The sequence below is a fragment of the Macrosteles quadrilineatus genome, unplaced genomic scaffold, assembly GCF_028750875.1.
Source record: "Macrosteles quadrilineatus isolate MER2022 unplaced genomic scaffold, UCM_ALF_1.0 Scaffold_3__2_contigs__length_128488019, whole genome shotgun sequence".
NCBI lineage: Eukaryota > Metazoa > Arthropoda > Insecta > Hemiptera > Cicadellidae > Macrosteles > Macrosteles quadrilineatus.
In genome coordinates this window covers 123,068,791-123,091,117 of record NW_026542596.1, presented here as the reverse complement: position 1 = coordinate 123,091,117, position 22,327 = coordinate 123,068,791, and the positions used below count along the sequence as shown (strand labels likewise).

Genomic DNA, 22,327 nt, shown 5'->3' with positions numbered 1-22,327 from the left:
GGTAAAATTCCGGGGGGTAAAAATCCGGGGGTAAAAATCTGGGGGTAAAATTCCGGGTGGTAAAAATCTGGGGGTAAAATTCCGGGGGTAAAAATCCGGGGGTAAAAATCCGGCCCGTACATCTACGGCTGTCTAAACGCTAGTTATATGGACAAGGGGTAAAAATTCTGGTTTTTATCGCTAATCTAATTAATGACGCTCTGGCTATTTTCATTAGACTTCCAAATCCGCGGGGGCAAAATTCCGGCCGCGAACAAACTTTCGGCCACTCAGGTCGAAACGTCGTAGTGACGTCAGCTTTGCCCAGGGGGTAAAATTTCAGGGGTATAAAATTCCGGCTACCCTATAGACTAGTACAGTTCTAGTACAGTTTAGTCTTACTTAGGATTCTGTTTCTGGTTTAGGGTGCTGTCGAGACCTCAAAAGTTGGCCTTGCTGTGTTTGATCCACCACAGAAGGAAGAGAAAACACCACCGAACTGTTTGGGTGCATCCTATTCTGGAGAACAGACAGCTACATGGAGCTTTTTACACTCTATTTTTACAGTTGAGAAATAAAGAGAATAAGTTTTTAAATTATTTTTGAATGTCTGTCCCCTCATTCGACGAGCTACTATCGAAGATTACAGTGCAAATACAAGGACAAAACCTATACATGAGATGCTGGAAAGGCTGGATTCAGTGCGGCACAAATTTGTCGACAGCTGTTGCTGTCCATCGTTTTGTTTTTGTCTTTGTAAATTTCCAAAGACCTATCACAAAGTTCTGGTTTCTCATTAACCAAACTAATAAGTAAATCCATATCAACATCCACCATGATGATATACAGATAAACAGACTACCGCCGATCCGGCGTTCCGGCGAGGTAGAGAATATCCGGCGGTTTCGTCGGAGCATTTTCCCACCGGGTCGGCAGATTCGCCGAACCGGAGAAGTGTGGCCTGCCCCATGCCTTCCTGTGTATCTCAATTTGATCCGGCGTCGCCGGATCCGGCGGTTTCGCCGGTAAGTTTGTCCCTGGCCTTAGGTTAGGGAAAAATAGGGACATTGCCCCCCTCCCCCCTAATTAACATAGGCGTATATACGGTCATAAGGAACCAAAATCAGGACTGTCCCGGTAGAATCGGGACGGGTGGCAACCCTGATTGTACCACAGTATTTTGTGGTAAAGTAATCGGCTTGATTTAGTTACACATGGAATACGTATTCTAAGATACGAGCTTTGACTCAATGATACGCGATAACAAAAATTCAGTTGCTTTTTGACTGTAAGAATCCTCGGTGTTAGTCCACAGTGTTTGTTTTTGTTTGTTGTTTTGGTGGTCTTCTGCTTCTCTTCTCTTCAGTCTTCACATCTCCTCCTCACCAGTCCACACCAACCATTGAAAAAAAGTTGAAAGAAAGAGCAAGGAAAGGAGAAGGAAGGGCCGTAAAATAACTTAGGCCTAAGCCTAAATGAATTTTTATCATTTTATCTATTCAACCAACAGAGATAGACTGACAGTTAGTTGTGTATTATAATCATCAGTTTTTGTTGTGAACATGCGCTGAATCTACTTCTTGCCTAAGTTTTTTGTACATTTGTGGCTTCTGTTTCGAAAACTGAAAACAAAGAAATAGGCTATCTGCAATTTGTGAGAGGTAACCTATTTTAATTTTCGGGTACAGTTTCTTAACTGGGCTATGCTAATATCGATTGAAACTATCGAATTGAAAATATTGATTAATAATCGATATTTTTAAATATATTTATTATCAAATTAAACTATCTTAACCTAACCTAACCTAACCAACCAAACTTGCTGAGGGTGAAAAAAATCGCATGAAGGTTTATACTAATCGAATCGATAGTTTCAATTGATATTAGCATTGCCCAGTTAAGAAACTGTACCCGGTTATTAAGTTATTCTGAGCCATTGGTAGGGTTTAGTCTAGAATATCTTAGGAGGCACAGGCCCAGGTGTGTGTATTTTAAGGTCTAATTTACAGTGGGCATAATTGCAAACAATTTGATCATTTTCAATTAAAACAATTAGGCCTATGCCTATTTGCCATTGAGAGTCTAACAGTTTGACAATAATAATAGACATAGGCTATTAGACAATATTAGATTCACTTATAAAACAGGACGCTCAAAAATGGATCAAAAGTTATCTCACAAATAGAAAACAACAAGTAGAAATAGGCCACATAAAAAACAACATTGAACTTAAAACCAAATCTAAACTTCAAGATATGACCCAAGGAATTCCACAAGGAAGCATCCTCGGCCCCCCCCCCCCTATTCATCATATATAAGTTATGAACAATTTTCCAGAAAACCTGCCAACAGGAATGGACTGTATTATTTTTGCCGATGACACCACAGTACTAAGTTAATCCCTTGAGATCATCACCTTATAACTAACGGAGGAATAACTACTTGTGTGAACCTGGCAATAACTCCAGCCATAAGTAGTGCGCGCGGCCAAAAAAATTTATTGCTGGCCGTTTTGCGGCAAAATACGTCCGCGAGCAATATTACCGATGATGCCAACAGATAGAGGACACTTTAACGGACACGACAGTATTAATATCATGTACCTGGGGGATAAGTTAAGGGGGGTAAAACCAGCAATAAGTTGCCAGCAATATTTTTCCGCAATACGGCCGGCAATAGATTTTATCGGGCGCGCGCACTACTTATTGCTGGTTATACCCCCCTAAACTTATCCCCCAGGTACATGATGTTGTTTTACCCCCCTTATTTTATCCTCCAGGTACATGATGTTGATACTGTCGTGTCCGTTAAAGTGTCCTCTATCTGTTGGCATCATCGGTAATATTGCTCGCGGACGTATTTCTCCGCAATACGGCCAGCAATAGATTTTTTCGGGCGCGCGCACTACTTATTGCTGGAGTTATTGCCAGGTTCACACCAATGGAATAACTGAGAAAATATTTTAAAACATATCGAACAATTCTGCAAATCAATAGACCTTAGAATCAATATAACGCCAAAACTGTTACAATCGAATTTTCCTGCAAATCAAACCCAAACAAAGCCCCCTTAGGTAACTCAAACCCAAACAGATCAGACCATACCAAATTTCTGGGAATAGAAATAGACGAAAACTTAAAATGGGAACACCATATTAATTCACTGCAACAAAAACTATCTATACATCAATCTATGCTATGAGAAGGATAACTAACCTAACCAACTTTACTACAGCTAATATTGCCTACCATGCTCTCATAGAATCACACCTCCGTTTTGGAATTGTTGCCTGGGGCGCAGCAAGTACAGACCTCTTTCAATCAATTTTTATATTACAAAAAGAAGCAATAAGAACCCTAAATAATACCCACTATCAAGAACATTGCAAACAATTTTTTATAAAAAACAAAATTCTCACATTAACATCCTTTTGGGTCAATCACCAAAAAAAGGTAGGCCTACTTAAAATTAAGGTATATACATAAAACTTGGAACGAAGGTATATCAACATGTATTCTAAACGTTAAGACATGTTGTAAATATTTACCTATTTTTTATGCAACTATTTATTTATATTTTATTGATTTATAATGTTATAACAAACTAATTTTTTAAGAAAATTATTTAGTTTTTCAGTAAAAATGTACAATTTGTTTAATTTTCAAATTGAAATATATCATGTCATTTGTACGTTCTATCCGTGTGTTTAAACCACAGAAAACGTACTACTATAACCCAGAATGCCAACCGCATGGTAAAAAGCATTAAGCGTTTTGAGAGAGCTTTGCCTGTCAATCCGTAGGCAAAGCTCTCTCAAAACGCTTAATGCTTTTTACCATGCGGTTGGCATTCTGGGTTATAGTAGTACGTTTTCTGTGGTTTAAACTGATATCGTGGTGTGCACAAGCAGAGTGTGCATGGACGCTCCAGCTGACTGACACCCCCTCCAGCGTGCTAGTAGGCGCCAGTCTGCAAATCTGCAAATATGCTGTTTTATGTATATTACCTTCATTTTAAGTACCTTTTTTTTGGTGATTGACCCGGGTCAACAAAATAAAATTAGCTATTATGGACTTATACAAAAAAAAAAAACAAAAAAAAATCAAAAATCAAAACAGTTTATTTTTGCAGCTGAACGGTGATTAGGCCTATAGGTCTCCGGGCACCATTTTCCTGACTGCTCTAATGGCAAACTATACTCGGCAAAAAATGGGGGAAAAATTTGACCTCAAAGGGTTAATACTTACTTGACGACTTAATTTCATTAATTCCCACTGGAGCATAGGGCTTCAACTAGTATTCTCCACTGGTCCCTGACAACAGCGACTCTCTTCACCTCTTCCCAACTTGTTCCTGCACGTCTGGCCTCTCTTTCAACACTTTGCTTCCAATTTTCTCTTGGCCCTCCCCTTCTTCTTTCACCTTGTGTGGTCCAATCAAGTGCTTCTTTTTGCAGGGCATAAAGGGCACTGGGGGGTTTCCTCAGTGTGTGGCCAATCCATCGCCACTTCTTTTTCTTTATTTCCTCATTTATAGAAAGCTGGTCTGTTCGCTCAAGCATTTCTTTGTTTGAAATCACCTCCGGCCACCAAATGTTCAAAATCCTTTTAAGACAGCGATTTACTAATAGGCTACTTGCAATGGCCGTGTCACTGTCACTGAAGTTTTTCACGTTTCACACCTATTAAGGCGTATATAAAGTCCCGCACAGGCTTAAGGTTTTCTAAACGATAACAGATAAATCAATGAGATTTGGTAAATCAAAACGGCACCTAAAAGTATACTTTTTGAAGAAACTGTCAGTTTTCTGTTGTAGATTCAGGTGTTGTAGTGATAATCAAAGGGCTTTATTAGCAGAATACAATGCTGCAAATTTGAACAAAAAAATGGACAACCAAGTCAAAAATGGTAGCCGTTCAAAGATATCTTAAATCTGCCATTTCAAATCTTTGAACGGCTGCTAATTTTTACTCAGTTGTTCTTTTGAGCTTTAATTTGCGGCATTATAATCTACTAAAAAGACCTTTAATTTGATGTGCATATCAACCTATGCTTAGGCCTACTATTATGAACGGCTAATAATACACCAAACAAAAAACCAACCAACCAGTTTTTTTTTTTTTTTTTTTTTTGTTAATATTAATCTGAATGAAAGTATATGCCATAAAAAGTAAGGATACTATTAAGTATAAATTCGTACAAAATATATGAACACAACTATTGAATCATGTTTATTTCTTAAAGTAAACATTGAATTATTTACAATATGAAATTAAATCAGTCATATGATAAATATTAAAATTAAATGAGAGAGTTTTAAATATAACAATTCCTCCCCACTTATTTGAGAGAAAACTCATTTACAAATCCATCCTTTTGATGGGTTTCCTGATTCTCGTTGATCGGCGAATCTTGGGGCAGCTGGTTGTGAGTATGCAGCATTTGTTGTCTGCTGGTACTCGGCTCCTGGGCCTCTTGTTGACTGCTTGTATTCGGCTCCTGTGCCTCTTGCTGGCTGCTTGTATTCGGCTCCTGTGCCTCTTGCTGGCTGCTTGTACTTGATACTTCCTTGCTATGTATAGGACTTTTGTCTCAGTATTAAGCATAAAGTTCACTGTAGGACTCGATGTTCCAGAGACTGCAGTACCTTCCCCGCTTGAAGTGCTACTTACAAAATTTTCAGTATCATGTGAACTTTCTGAATTGCCTATCAATTTACTTAACATGCCGTATCTTGATTTTCCCACGAATGGTGGTTGTCTTGTGCAACTTTGATTGGTGTTTTGGAATATGAAAGTTCGATGTGTTTGCTTAGGAGGTACTTTGGCTATTTGGTCACATCGTCTGTTTGTACTTCCTTGCCTTGTTTGGGGTAATGAGCTAAGTAGGGGGCTTTTGTAAGAAGCAGAATCTTTTGGCACTTCACAAGCTCGAAGTTGATTGAAGTGCCGTTTGATTACATACCCTTCATCCGCCCTATTCCTACATGAGTTGAATGTAGTTCTTGAAGGATTTTCGGTTGTAGATTTTTTTGAATAATAACACGATTTCCTCTAAAAATAATTCCATCTTGAAGTGATATTTCTGGATCAGCCACTTCTCCATTTAGGAGTTTTTCCTTTAAACGAGAGAGTTCTTCATCAAGTGATGTTTCTTTTTCTACGTCTTTAGCCATGATAGTATCGGTTTTTAAGCAGTGTATTGTGTCTCTTCGAACAGTGTAATCTTCATCAACAACATTGATAATCTCTTTTTTTATAGGTAAGGGATGTCTTGAGAGGTAATCTGTATTACAGTGGTCGCTTGACTTTTTGTGTACAATCTCATAATCAAATCCTGAAAGAAAATGAGCGTATCTAAGCATCCTGGATGATTTCAACAGTGGTAGTTTCTTGTCTGGATGGAATATGGTCAACAGCTTCATCAGTGGTTTGTTGTCAATGACTAGAGTAAACTTTCTTCCGTACATATAATCAAAAATTTTTTTACAACCCCAATATACAGGAGTTGTTTCTCTGTCTAGTTGGCTATAATTGCGCTCTGCAGCAGTGAGGGATCTACTGGCAAACACAATAGGCCTCTCTTCATTATTTGGCTTTTTATGAGACAGTACAGCTGATAAGCCAACAGGACTAGCATCTGTGGCGAGGACCACGGGCAAGTCTGGGTTGTATGGAGTAAGAACTGTGTCACTTGCTATTTGTTCTTTTACACAAGTAAATGCTTTTTCACATTCCTGGGACCAAAGAAAACGTTTGTCTTTCCTTAGAAGCTGATGTAAAGGGTTAAGCAGTAAAGATGCATCTTTGATGAACTTCGAATAGTACTGTACTAGTCCAAGGAACTGACGCACTCTTGTGATATTTGACGGGCGGGGAGCATCCTGGATTGCCTTCACCTTTTCTGGTGATTTCTGAATAGGCTACCATCTTTGCTGATGATATGACCCAGATACTGCACCTTTCTCTAAAAAAACTTGCATTTTTCAACATTCTCATGTAGATTGTGTTGTTCTAATTTTTCTAACATCTTTATGAGCCTAGATTTGCATTCTTCAAAAATACTGCCTTGTACAACAATATCATCAAAATAAGCAACTGTCCCTTCAAGGTTTTGTACTACTTGGTCAATAAATTTATGAAATTCATTTGGAACTGTCTTGATTCCAAAAAACAGTCTTTTGGCTCGATATGTACCCTTATGTGTGGTAATTTTCTGGATTTTAGAGCTTTCAGCGTCCACTGTAAGATGTAAATAAGCCTTGTAAATGTCTAACGTGCAAAAATAGTTTCCATTCCTCATTTTGTTAAGGATATCCTCTATTCTTGGTATTGGATAACGACTGTCATGTAGTTGTTGGTTTACAGTTACCTTGTAATCCGCGCAAATACGGACCGATCCATTTGCTTTTGGAATCACAACAATCGGTGTACCCCACTCAGATTGATCCACTTTCTCTATTATGTCTTCCTTTTCCAGTTTAAATAGTTCGTTCTCAACAGCTTCTCGAAGGGCGTGAGGTACCGGTCTGGCTTTCAAGTACACAGGTTTTGAATTATCCTTTAGTTTTAAAGAGCATGTGAAGTTGGGGGTTTTACCAATACATTGTTCAAAAAAGGCTTGAGAATCTTTGCTTGATGGATTTGATAACAGTGTTTGTATCAACCTCTGGTTTCTTCATACTAACAAGATTAATGTTGTGTAAGTTAATTTTTAATTTTCGGATCCAATCCCTTCCAAGAATAGGATTTTTAGGTAGATATACAATGTATAGATCTTCTCTGCAAGATTTCCCTTCATATCTTATGCTTAGGGTACAAACCCCAATTGGTTTGAATATTTGTCCAGTATAAGATCGAAAAAGAGCACTTGTTTTGCAAACTGGAACATGTAAGTCTAGTTTCTTGAAGTCATCATTGTTCATTATGCTAACACGACTTCCGGAATCAGACTTAAAACGTTGTTGTTTACCATTTAGAGATACGTTTACCATCATTCTGTCATCTCCTTCATCATTATTCAATACATTTATAATCCGTTGAACGTCATATTCATATTCAGAATCAATTTCATCAACTCTTTTTTACATTTTTGTCTGAAGACTGTATTTCCTGAATTCGTTTTGTTATACACACCTTTTCTATGTGTCCATCCTTATGACAATATCTGCAATTTAGTTCATCTATTAATCGACAGTTTTGTGTTTCGTGGTTATTCCTTCCACAGTGTAAACATACATCTGAAAGTCCTAGTTTTTGTAGCCTTTTGTTTTTGTTGTCTTTCTTTTTGCTTGAGTCATATATGAGACTTTACCATTGGTTGAGAAATGTTTGTTTCTAGGCCCGATTTTGTTCTTGGTTGTTTTACTGATTTTGTAAATGTCATTCTGATTATTACTGGCTGTATATAAATTATGGTTGTCAAGTTTTGAAGCCTCTATAGCCAAGGCGATTTCTAAGGCTTTTTCAAACGATATTTCACCCAGTTGTAAGAGTCTTTCTCTGATATTTAAGTCATATAAGCCTCTGATTAATTGAGCCCTGAGCATGAGGTTTATAACTGATTTTGTGCATTTTCCCTCTTTACATCCAGATTTGAAATCTGCTGAACAAGCCAGTTGTTTGAGGACTGTAACATAATTTGTAATTGATTCATTCCTATCTTGTAAACGTGATAAGAATTTATGCTGTATGTCTTCTTTGGGCTTAGGTGCTCATTTAGTAATATCAGTAACTCTTGGTATGTTTTTGAGTCTGGTTTGTCTGGAGATGTTAGACTGCAGATCAGATTGTAATGCTTAGCACCTAAGCAATTGATTAAAAATAAACCTTTCAAGTGTTCAGTCTCTGAATCATTGTCTGTCAATCCTTTTATTTTAAAAAATATTTCTAAACACTGAGTGTAGCTTTCAAACGTTTCCTTATCTTCATCATAAACATCAAACTTTAATGCATTGCTTTGTAGTAGTTCCTTGGTACTTTGTCTTGATCTAGGCTGTTCTGTTTGTTGACTTGTTTGTTGTGCCATTAATGTCATAAAATTGTTTAAGGTAGATATAATGTCTTGTATTTCAGTCATTTTCTTCCTCGTCGCCAAATTATTAAGTATAAATTTGTACAAAATATATGAACACAACTATTGAATCATATTTATTTCTTAATAATGAAAAGTAAACATTGAATTATTTACAATATGAAATTAAATCAGTCATATGATAATAGCTATTTACATTACAAGTGTAGTACGAGCGTTTTTACATCACGCAGGCGAATGTTGTGCAACGAGCGGTTCAAGCGAGTTGCATAATTCACCTAAGTGATGTAAACACGCTCTTGCGTAACGTGTAACGTACAAGATTTTACCTGACCCGACAATATACATGGGATTACGTACAATATTTTTCATTATCCATTTCACGTATCTTCTAACAGTAACGTTCTTTTACAAACAAAAGCTAGGTTAGGAAAATACTTTAAAGCATAATAATAACATTCAAGCGCACAGCTGATTTCTAGCCTTGAACGTTGTTGGCTCCATAGAGGTATATTTTTTAAGTCAAGCACTCAATGTTATTTAAATGGGTTTCTTTACATCACCGAGTGAGTTTTTGATACTTTACATCACTCAAGAAGTAAGGAAGTTGTATACATCACACTTGGGATAGGGAAGTTTAACATGGCGGGTTAGGTAAATATTAAAACTAAATGAGAGAGTTTTAAATATATAACAGATACAATGAAAACTTAATAGGCCTACTTAGATCCAAAGTAAAATGTGAACAATCAGTTTTTTGTTTATCCCGGCCAAGCAAAAATTGTTTCTATTGTGACTTTTAACTTGTAACTTATGTGATTACTGTAAATACCTACAGTAGTTGTTGGGAATCATGATTTGATATTTGCTGAAATCAATCTCAAGTTAACCTTTCCATAAACAATGCTGTCTTTTTTGTTGGAGTTTGTTTTTATTCTGTTTTGGATGATATCACCGTTTAATCCACAAGCTATTAATTAACCTCAATTTACATCAGCTAGGTCTATAATTAGTATATAATTAGCAAAAGTCATGTTCAAAGATAAGAAACACCATTATTGGTGTGTTGTGTTATGTAAATAATCTGATCGATTCATGATGCGGTGAGAAGTTATAAGTTAACACTGGAAATGCTGACATCAGTTAGTTACTCGGACCTTGTCATTTTTCTATTGGTAAGTCTTGTTGACTTATCAGCTGTTTTGTACATCTCTAAAGATTTGTTTCCAGTTTTTGTTGGACACAGATTTGTAATGCCATTCAATTATTGCTTAAGCTAATTCATACAAGTTAAAAATAAAAAATAAACACTACAAATCCATACAGCAAACAATGCAAACATACAAGTTTGATATTATGGCTGGTTGATGGCTCTTTGTTGTTATGCAGGGTGGTGCGATGGCGGGGCAGGTCAAGAAGGTGGCCCCGGACGGGGGCTGGGGCTGGATGGTAGTGCTTGCCATATCCATCAACAATGTGAGTACCTAGTAAACTTAGCTTTGACTTTTAGATAGGGCCTATTAGTTTATACTGTCCATTCAGGGTATATCTTGTAACTGTAGGCCTAACCAAATTTTCAAAAAAAATTAAAAGCCAGTTGAATGAGCCACTTAGAGAATATGCTACAGTCTAAAACTCTAATTTCCCTCTGGATTTACAGAAGTGCACTCTGTCAGTAGCTTACAAGGTTTATTTTTATTCTAGAATCGGCCTCAATTTTACCAATGGAATGGAATATCTTGTTCTAACTATAGACTGTTAGTTAAATGTTAAAACCTCTATCAACTTCATCTCTGAATCACAAGTCTATTGTTTTCTAACCCTAATAGAACTTGCATCAAAGTTCCAAGAAGTGATAATATGCTACCCGGGACTCAAGATATTATCAAACTGTCCCGTAAATGTCAAAATAATGTTTGGAACTTGAACAACTTTAATCAGTTTCAATTATTTTTTCTGCCTTGTATTAACACCTGGGTTGTGGTAGTCCTGGCAAACAGCGGATGTAATTAAATGAGATCCCAGATTCAATTTTTGAGTTGAGCTCATCAAATCTGGAATTAAAAATAAAATCTTTTTCTGAGATTCAATGGATTTAAGAGTCGTGGTTGACACTTAACTGTTGTACTTAAATTACCATTACCACTAAAATTTTTTTAGGACATTGTTCTGCCTAAAACCTTACAATGAATACTTATACTCTCAGCAATAATGGGAATGACCCTAAATGTATGTATTTTAAATGGTGTTCAGGGGCACTTCCATAATGCTAAAGGGATAGTGAGTTTTTGAAAAGGGGTTCATGGCACCTCCATTTAAGCCCCCATGGCCACAAACCCTCTTGGTGCACTGCATACAGAATTGTCTTGGATCAAAACTGGAAACTCAATTCACTCAACTTTTAGATATTTAGTTTTTCATTGATTATGCCAGTGCCGGACAGGTATTCTGTGTTTCGTGAGGTTGAATTGTATTTCACGGGATGTGTTTACCGGGATATTGCTTGGTTTGGTCTTTGTACTGTTTGGTGTATTACAACCTCCTACAGTTGAGCTTATATAAGGCTGAGCTTATATAAGGTTCACACCAGCCAGGCCCAGTGCAAAGTGTATTTCCCAAACATGCAAAAGTCATTCTTGGTGTCCCTTCATTATACAGCCTCCCCACCCCCATATATAACACACACCATTTAAGTAAAAGGTTAATAAATTGTCAAATGTTCTATATACATTTTGTATGCAAAGTAGATAGAGTTAAAAAAATTATATAAAATTGATAAAAGATTACAAAAGTAAAAGTAAATGTTGGCTAAGTATTTTCTTTATAGATCCATATATTTACCAAGCCACATGAGAAAAATTCTTTCTGGTAAATGGTTTTGTTTGTTTTAAGACTCATCCTCACATATTGTAATATCAAAACTTATCTGTAAATTTGCAAATTGGCTTAAAATTGTATATTCAAACCATAAAACTTAAATAAGTTGTAAATTAGTTTGTTTACATTTTTAATTTAATGTTCAGAATGCCCAGTCGTTTCAATTGCATAATTCACCCAGCTGTTTTATTACTTAGATGGGAACGCAACTGGGCAAATTTGCCAAATTTTGACCTAAATGTAGGCTCCTGTATGAGCAAAGAATGAGTGTGGAATTTGTTTGGTTTTAAAATATTATAGGAATCAGTTTACATATTATGTTCTCTATTTAAAATTAATAATGGTACTGTTAAGAGATGGCGTAATAACGGTTAAAAGGAAAAATAGTTTGTTTTAAACAAAATTTTAAGGCCTAGATCCCAGCAAATGCAACTAATTTAACACCAGTAGCCTATGTTCAGCCTTCCAAGAAAACTTTAATTTTGTTGACCGTGGAAAAGTGTGAATTGTACATAATTATTGAATGGGACCATGTCTTATTTAGTGTTATCCTTGACTATCAATACAATATCTTCAGTATCCAATAGTCAATGGTATTATACTGACTTAAGCCCAGCTGTTTCATTACAGCCCGGTTTTTGCCTGGCGCGTCGGCGCCCTCTTCTTGTTGTCGCCCCATGCGGCCGCATGTTTCACACGGTCCTTGCATTAGCCCTGACACCAACTATAGTTTAGATTCACAGTAGAATATTTTTACTGTTGGAATTAGCTGTGTATTTTCTCAATCTTATTTTCAGAAGATAGTTAAGGAATTCAGTAAGATTAGTTGATAAAGTAATTATATAACAACTTATTAGGCTTTTTTGGAATATTTAGCATACAGTATCTCAACTGGTATCTTGTCGAGACAAAGCATTGCAAATAGTCTTTAAAGATAACACTCACTATCATAAGATAACAATGGCCCATTATCTTGTTTAAGTAGCCTATTTTACAGAGCATCAGAAGTTGGTCAACTAAATAAAATTTGTTGACGAAGTATGTATGTTTAGGATGTTTTTACATTTTACAAAATCAATTCTAAGAAAACTGTTATTGGTAGATATATCACATTGTTACTGCTTGAAAACAAAATCGAACAAAGCCTACTAAAGTTGAAGTTTGATTATATAAAATGTTGGTTAACCAAATAGGTGGAATAATCATATTTTGTTTTTTCTCATTTTCTAGTAGGCTTTATTTAGACATAATCTGCTATTTTTCCCGACCCCCTGGGACTAAGAACTTTAATTTGAGCCCTCTCCCATCATCCTTCAAGCTGTAAAACTATCACAATTTTAATTTTAAAAAATCACTTACAGAATTAAATTATAATATCGTTATAATAGTTAGTTATAGCCCAAGAGTAATTGTTGTGTCAAAAATCGAATTTCCCATATAGGGAATAAGCTATTACCGTAGGTCTCATGGTAAGACCTAGACCCGGGACGAATTTATTTTTAGTTTTCAGGTCTCCAGAGGCCAAAAACTCCACCGTTCAAATTCATATACAGGGTGTTTCAAAATTTGTGTCGGATATTTTAGGGTATTGTTCCTGGGAAAGAAACAAATCCAAATATCATATTTAAATTGAGCGAAGTCCTTAGTTACTCACACAGCCGCCATTTTGTTTTTTTCGCTTATTAATTGTTTTCTAAAAAATGGTAAGAGATACGAAATTGTGCCGCCATTTTGTATTATGAATTTTTAAAATGTTCATAATTTTTTTGTAGCTTTGTCTAGTTGTCATAAATGTTTTTGCAAACTTTCAATTTCGTATCTCTTATCAATTTTTAGAAAACAATTAATAAGCGAAAAAAAACAAAATGGTGGCTGTGTGAGTAATTAAGGACTTCCGGTCAATTTAAATTATGATATTTGGATTTGTTTCTTACCCAGGAACAATACCCTAAAATATCCTACACGAATTCTGAAACACCCTGTATATATATATTATTTATAAATATATATGTCCATTAGCGTGATAACTTGAGCAAAAATTATCAGATTTTGATGAAATTTGGTATAAACGTGTAAACCTACATTTATTCAAACTTCTTACGGAGAAAATGAAATTTGTTGTAGTTTACTTGTTTATGGATATATGTTGATAAAATTTGGCAAATTTATTTATTTCATCCTATACTATTGACCTATGGTCAAAAAACACGTTTCACCTTCCCCGTAGCAGCAATTGGGAATAAATGTCTTATTTATGGAAATATTTTAGTAAAAATGTAATCAGACAAGTTGAAATTCACTTAGTCTGCAGGTTTGCTGCTGTGGGAGTATTGTTTTTTAATCTGCCTATTTTAGGGATTTCTTCAAAATTCAAAAAAATCACTGGAACCCACTTTAGGTCATTAAAGTATTTTTTTTAGGATACTGAACCCCTTTGAAAAACAAAAATAAATAATTTAGTTAATTAATAAATAACACAATAAAACCCCTATTACAGTGGATACAAATAGTTATCTATATACTTATTTAATACGCAAGCAGATGTTTTGTGACAATTACTCCTCCAAAACTACTGAACTGATTGACATGTTTTTGGTGTCATTGGAAAGAGTGTAACGTGAAGTTAAGCAGGAAACTTTCTTTTAGAGGAAATAATTAGAGAGTGAGGCCCTGGGGCCCTTTTATGTTTTGTATTTCTCCATAAGATTAACATGGGAAACAAACATTGTTATGAAACTCCAGCTGTTGTCAGAAATTAAAAGTGAGAAGAAGAACATATAGCCCAGGCAAATTAGACATATGCTCCCCAAAAAATCGTCTAAAGCTGGTAAGTGTTTTAATACCTCTTAGGGGTCCCAATTAAGACTCCTGTGAGTTTGCGACGGATTCTGACGTCATTTAGGATTCGTTATTTAGAAGTTATAACCGAAAAACCGAAAAAAGTGCAAAATTTTCATTGTTTTTCGACTCCCAAAACCTAAGCAGACGTCAGAATCCGTCGCAAACTCACAGGAGTCTTATTTGGGACCCCCAAAAGGTATTAAATCACTTTCCAGCTTTAGACGATTTTTTGGGGAGCACACCCTATATTTGATCTAATTTGCCTGGACTAATATGTTAATTGTAAAATTGTGACAGAGAGGTTATGCAGAAACTCAGGTAGTTAATGGTTATTTGGTGCTATTAAAATAAAGACTGAAATTTGTAAACATACTGCCGACAATGGGTGATACCATGCAGACTACATTATCATTGTCAAAGACCAACATGGACAACCTATTGCGGCTATAAGTGGGAAAATTTTCTACAATACACTAAAAACCAGACCAGCTTTTGAAAATTGATAAAATATTTACAAGAAATGTTGATTATGTTGAACTAAGTACATTGTGAGTATTATCATTAGTTACGTAACGTAATCTTTGAGTTGACTCTTAAACTCATCGGAATTTATCACTTATATTTGTTCTTAAATAAGTTATTTGTTTTTAAATAACTCATTTACTTCTTTGGGATTGCTCTATTTCGAACAACATGTACACTAGTTTGAATAGTTTTACTAGAAATCCATCTGCTTTTATAATGCAGATCAGCTATTTTGAATATTTGAGAAATGTTATTTGACTCTTATCTAGGTGATATGAGTATCAGTTCATTGGCCTCTCTAGTTTCTCCTTGTGCATTTGTTTGACAACAGGATGATACCTTCTGCTTCAACTGTTTACAATGTTATTTTCAACCTGGCCTTCTGCCACAGAATATACAGTGCTTGCAAGTTCTATTTGTACAGCACTTGCGACTAATTCCAGCTTATATAACTCATTTAGGGGCGGTTTGGGAGCTCGAGCCCAGCTAGTACGCGCCTAGTGTTAGACGCGCCTAACTTTAGTCCCCGGACAAGAAACCAGGCTTGGGAGCTCGCGCCTAAGTTGAAATGGTCGTAGATCAAGTATAGTCGCGCCTAAGTTGCAGCGCAGCTAGATGGACAGGGAATCGCGGGGAATTCATGTTTTGACGTTGGCAACGGCCACTGCAGAGCACGTTACCGTTGACAACAACAAACGATGAACAATTGAAGATGGATACAATTTTATCATGGTATATCAACGGTGGATAATTAGTAGACTATGGTTTAAGTTTCTGCATTGTACCATTGCAAAAATTTAGTTTTGTAAGATCGTTTATTTACATCTCAATGACGGCTATGTTTTATTTCTGGTACTACACCTTATAAATACGTACAGAGCAACATAGGCTTCTGAAAATCAATATGATTTCTTTCAGAGATCAAAAACATTAGGTAGCCTAATCATTTAACAAAGATTACCCTGTGTGTGGAACGGTAACATCTGAAACTCGGTTTCATGCAATAAAAAGCTTCAAAATTAAACAGCAATTGCCCTGTATAATATATGGGTATTGACGGAAATAAAATAAAGAGTATTTTAAGTAATTGCGGAGGTTATGATAGTGTGAAGCAAATGTATACCTATCTGATAATACTTACAAAAACATTTTTGTCAATTAAAAAATTTTTAAACATGACACTCTTTTATCTAACTTTCCTATAGGGAAGTAGCTATTACCGTAGGTAGCACTTAGTTCCGGGACCGATATACTTTTCCATTTTGATGTCCCTAGAGGCCAAAAACATCCCCTATTCGTTCGTCCCTATTCGTTCTAATGTTTATATATGTATAGACCATAGATTATATATGTTACACTCAATCTCCGAATTCGGACAATGTCCGAAATTTCTACCCACTCCGCGATGTGGATAGTGCAAAATACCCACGTCGCGGAGTGAGCATTTTATTCGGACATTGGCCGAAGTGAAATGCCCAGACCGCGTTGTGGGTAAATTGATTTACTCAAATGCCAAAGTCGTAACGTTCTTCGGCGATTGAGCTAATCCAAAATACCCACAACGCGATGTGAGCAAAAGTGATTGCCCACGTCGCGTTGTGGGTATTTCTAGTTTGTGCAAACGCCGATATCACGTTCAGGATTTAGACATTTAACCCCTACCATTTGCACTATTTGTGATTAGGATGGACGGACCTGCACCTGCATTGTGTTTTCTTTACTGTTGCTGTCCTGTAGTGATACGAACGTTATTAAGTAAATATATGTTCAATGATTACCTCTTGTGAGATATTGTTTGTGATGTTATATGAATTGAAAGAATAATTCAACACTAAAACTGGAGGTTGAGGAGCTGATGTCAAAGAAGGATGGCTTCTCAAGTTGCAATATCTTAATTGAAGAACAAAGATATGAAGAAATTATGGGTGAAGTTAAGCAGACGAAAGATAAGAGGAGAAATTGACAGTCATTATCATCGAAAGATTATCGCCGAATCAACCGCTTCGATGCCATAAACATTGGTGTCAAAGAAATGTTAATTGAAAAAACAACTGGTGAAATGACGGATATAAAATATTTTAGTCGTATTGATCAAATGTACATGACACAATTCACTCTGCTCACTTGCGAGTTGGTCTTAAGAAAGAGAAAGCTATGGAAGTAGAGCTTAAAAATTGTTGCAACATTACCAGAGAGGTGATTAAAATATACTTGGATATGTTCGAACCTTGCTTACTGAAGAAAAAATCTCAAAGTAAAGGACTGGTCGTTAAACCCATCATTACAACCGCATTGAATTCACGATGTAATGTAAGATTAGTCTTAACTTTTAAATCTTTTTGCTAAATTAGAGGGACTTTAGAAAAATGTGCCAATAAGTAAAAGAAAGATGTAACAAGAACTGTGCGATAATCGGCGTTTTAAGTTTACTCCTATTTTTGTAAAGCGGAAAAACATAATTTCAATGTATGTCTAATGGACCTTTTTATATTTGTTCCTATTCGGTAATTTGCTGTTTTCTTGTATTTTCTAAAATGCTATTAAACATTAAATAATTATAATCAAAAACATACATTTTATTTATTTTACCTAGTGATTGTGGATTTTATGTAGATTTTTGGGTATACGGTAGTTTATACAGGCTATTCGGCGTTTGCGCAAAATAGAAATACCCACTATCCGACGTGGGCAATCACTTTTGCTCACATCGCGTTGAGGGTATTTTGAATTTGCTCAATCGCCGAAGAAGGTTTTGACTTCGGCGTTTGAGTAAATCAGTTTACCCACAACGCGGTCTGGGCATTTCGTTTCGGCCAATGTCCGAAAGAAAATGCTCACTCCGCGACGTGGGTATTTCTCACTATCCATATCGCGGAGTGGGTAGAAATTTCGGACATTGTCCGAATTCGGAGATTGAGTGTAACATATACACGTCCATGAACGTGCCAACTTGAGTAATTTTTGTCTGATTTTGATAACATTTTGCATGAAAGTGTAAGGCGCGATAAACCTTAATGAGTTCACGAACCAGCATGATCAGACCATGGGAACCCGGGGTTTTATGGGATAAAAATAGTTTTTTTACCTCAATTTTAACCCCCTAAAACATAAATCTTTATCTTTAAAATATTTTAAAGAGTATAAAAAACAAATTAGTATCTTAAAATGTTTTGTACGGTTAATGGCTACAGAGACTATTCAACAAATCTTAAATTTAAAACTTCCATGTGATTCTCATGGAGAAGTTAACTGTTGTAGTTTTGTAGTTTATGGATATATTTTGATGAAACTTGGCAAATTTATTTATTTTATATAAAGCTGTTAATATTTTAGTAAAAACACACTTTATTGCCCTCCCTGTAGTAGTATACTTACACGTAGGTAGTTCTAGTTACTTGTTAAACCTAAAGCTATTTAAATAAATTTAATTGAAAGTCCTATTAGGTTATTGGATATTCGCGTAGTCTGTAGGTTTTCTGTGGCGGGATTATTGATACGCAATAAAAATAAAACGATTATAACTGTGAGCTATTCGCAGTTTTTTTATGTTTTGTTTATTATCTCTTCACTCTTTCGTAGGAGGTGAGTGGGGGGGGGGGCATGTATGCGGTTGCTAATTTTTTCCAAGCTAATATAATATTTATAATTAAGGTAAGGTACGGGTGCTTATAACCAAACTATCAGTTGAAATAAATTATATTCAGGCTCCATATTTTTATTGAAGTTAACAGTTAAGACAAAAACAAAATAATATTTCGTTAAATTACTTCCCGCAAGATTTTTTTATTATTTTGAACAACAGAAACCTAAAAAAAAACTTTTATCAAATATACTTTGAGGGTAATGAAATTGTTCGGAATTTAATAACGAATTCCAATATAACATTCTTTTACTTAATATGTAAACAATTAACTTGCTAATGAGCTAATACCGGCATGATGTCGACTTAGACCTGCCCCCTGGCAGGACTAAAGTTGGGGACTAAACTCACTGATTTTTATGACGAAAACATATCTCTTAGTCCCGAAATTGGTCTCCCAAACCCACCGAGACTATCTCTTGGGCTGGCGCCTAAGTCTACTTGACTCCCAAACCAACAATATTTAGGCGCGAGATTATCCCTGCACAAGTTAGGCGCACGCCTAACTGATCCCGAGCTCACAAACCCGTTTTCGAGGCGGCAGCCTAAAATACCGGAAATATCCGGATTTAGTCGCGGACTAGCGCTAATACCGAGCTCCCAAACCGCCCCTTAGACTTTTCCAACACACTAAATTCACCCAGTTGATATTTGATACACATTTTGTTCTAACATTATGAGTAACAAGATCATGATGTGTACACAATTTTGCATTTTTTGAGTAATGTATTGTTTTATTTAACAGGAAAGAGTTTAATGGGTTGTCTGTTTCAAATTTAACTATTTAACTAAAAAAACTGGTATTTGAAAATTTAACGATTGTATTGCATATTTTAGTTACTAGTCCAGGACCTGACTAGGGTTCTGTGTGCATGTCGTGTATAGAGAATTTTGCTTTTGCATTTCAATATAGGTGTCTTAGGAAGTGTTTTCCACTCGGGTGTCAAGTTCGCACCTGGTACGTTTTCGAGCTATGACGTCATCAAAATGGCGGCCATTGATTTTTTTAAATCGTATATTTCGCAAACTATTTGTCGGATCGGAATGAACTTTTTTTTGTTTGAAAGATAATTTTAAATGCTACCTGTTTTACATTTACACATTTGTTGTATGTTTAGTACATTCTTCGTAATTTTGCAAAAACCTGTATTTTTAAATATTTTTGAGTTATTTTTGTTTGTAACGTTTTATTGATACAATTTATCAAAAACCACCAATGAAAAAAGTTGTAGAACATTTAAAAAGCTTTACAAAAATACCAAATTCGATATGTTTTACTCAAAAGATTACGCCAAGAAACTAGATAAATCTCATAAAAACACCTATTTTGGCGCAAAAACGCCTATTGGTCCGGCATCTAGGGCAGTTCGCAAGTGTTATAAAGACAGTTTCGCCATTCAATGTTGATGTATGTGTCTAAATAAGTGTTTTCAACTCGGGTGTCACGTCTGCACCCATTGCAGTTTCCGGTTATGACGTCATTAAAATGGTGGAAAGGGCTATATTAAAAATAACGATATTTTACATACCATGTATCGGATCGGAATGAACTTTTTTTTGTTTGAAAGATAAGTTTACATGCTATCTTTCTAACATTTACACTTTTGTTTTATGTTTAGTACATATTTCGTAATTTTGCAAAAACCTATATTTTTAAAGATTTTTGTGTTATTTTTGTCGATAACGTTTTATTGATACAATATATCAGAAATAACTTAAAGACAAAGTTGTAGCAGGTTAAAAGAGCTTTACAAAAGTACCAAATTCGATATGCTTTACTCAAAAGATCACGTCAAGAAACTAGAAAATCGTACAAAACAACCTAATTTTGCGCAAAAACGCATATAAATCCGACATCGATGGCTGTGTACGAGTCATATATAGACAGTTTTACCATTCAATGTTGATGTATGTGTCTAAAGAAGTGTTTTCAACTCGGGTGTCACGTCTGGACTCACTGCAGTTTCCGGTTATGATGTCTTTAAAATTGCTACACATTGTATTAACAACTCAAACAATGTTAATTTAATAGATTAATTGAAAATCAATCCAGGCAAATGGAAATTCGCTTAGTCGACAGGATTGCTGCACCGGGGGTATTTATATAGTGGAAACATTCCTATGGACTAATTACATTGATTTGTTGTGCTTTTATTTGCATAAAAGAGGGCAATGGTCTTATTTTAAGTAAAATAGCTGGTGAAATCGTAACATGTAGCAATTTTAAAGACATCATAACCGGAAACTGCAGTGAGTTAGACGTGACACCCGAGTTAAAAACACTTCTTTAGACACATACATCAACATTGAATGGTAAAACTGTCTATATATGACTCGTACACAGCCATCGATGTCGGATTTATATGCGTTTTTGCGCAAAATTAGGTTGTTTTGTACGATTTTCTAGTTTCTTGACGTGATATTTTGAGTAAAGCATATCGAATTTGGTACTTTTGTAAAGCTCTTTTAACGTGCTACAACTTTGTCTTTAAGTTATTTCTGATATATTGTATCAATAAAACGTTATCGACAAAAATAACACAAAAATCTTTAAAAATATAGGTTTTTGCAAAATTACGAAATATGTACTAAACATAAAACAAAAGTGTAAATGTAAGAAAGATAGCATGTAAACTTATCTTTCAAATAAAAAAAAGTTCATTCCGATCCGATACATGGTATGTAAAATATCGTTATTTTTAATATAGCCCTTTCCGCCATTTTAATGACGTCATAACCGGAAACTGCAATGGGTGCAGACGTGACACCCGAGTTGAAAACACTTATTTAGACACATACATCACCATTGAATGGCGAAACTGTCTTTATAACACTTGCGAACTGCCCTAGATGCCGGACTAATAGGCGTTTTTGCGCCAAAATAGGTGTTTTTATGAGATTTATCTAGTTTCTTGGCGTAATCTTTTGAGTAAAACATATCGAATTTGGTATTTTTGTAAAGCTTTTTAAATGTTCTACAACTTTTTTCATTGGTGGTTTTTGATAAATTGTATCAATAAAACGTTACAAACAAAAATAACTCAAAAATATTTAAAAATACAGGTTTTTGCAAAATTACGAAGAATGTACTAAACATACAACAAATGTGTAAATGTAAAACAGGTAGCATTTAAAATTATCTTTCAAACAAAAAAAAGTTCATTCCGATCCGACAAATAGTTTGCGAAATATACGATTTAAAAAAATCAATGGCCGCCATTTTGATGACGTCATAGCTCGAAAACGTACCAGGTGCGAACTTGACACCCGAGTGGAAAACACTTCCTAAGACACCTATATTGAAATGCAAAAGCAAAATTCTCTATACACGACATGCACACAGAACCCTAGTCAGGTCCTGGACTATACTATCCCCTCACTTGTCAGTAAGTAATAGTTTGCCCTTAATATAGTCAAAATGAAGGTAGAAAT

General features: G+C 35.5%; 1 protein-coding gene across 2 annotated transcripts in view; it reads left to right on the top strand.

Moving 5' to 3' along the window:
* Nucleotides 1-1,567: 1,567 nt before the first annotated feature.
* Nucleotides 1,568-22,327, top strand: part of LOC128990683 (monocarboxylate transporter 12-B-like) — a 46,518-nt gene continuing 25,758 nt past the window's right edge. For both annotated transcript variants that reach the window (XM_054413195.1, XM_054413194.1), the window contains exons 1-2: nt 1,568-1,640; nt 10,402-10,488. In XM_054413195.1, the coding sequence (XP_054269170.1) occupies nt 10,411-10,488 (78 nt within the window). In that variant the 5' untranslated portion in view covers nt 1,568-1,640; nt 10,402-10,410. The remainder of the gene's footprint in view (nt 1,641-10,401; nt 10,489-22,327) is intronic.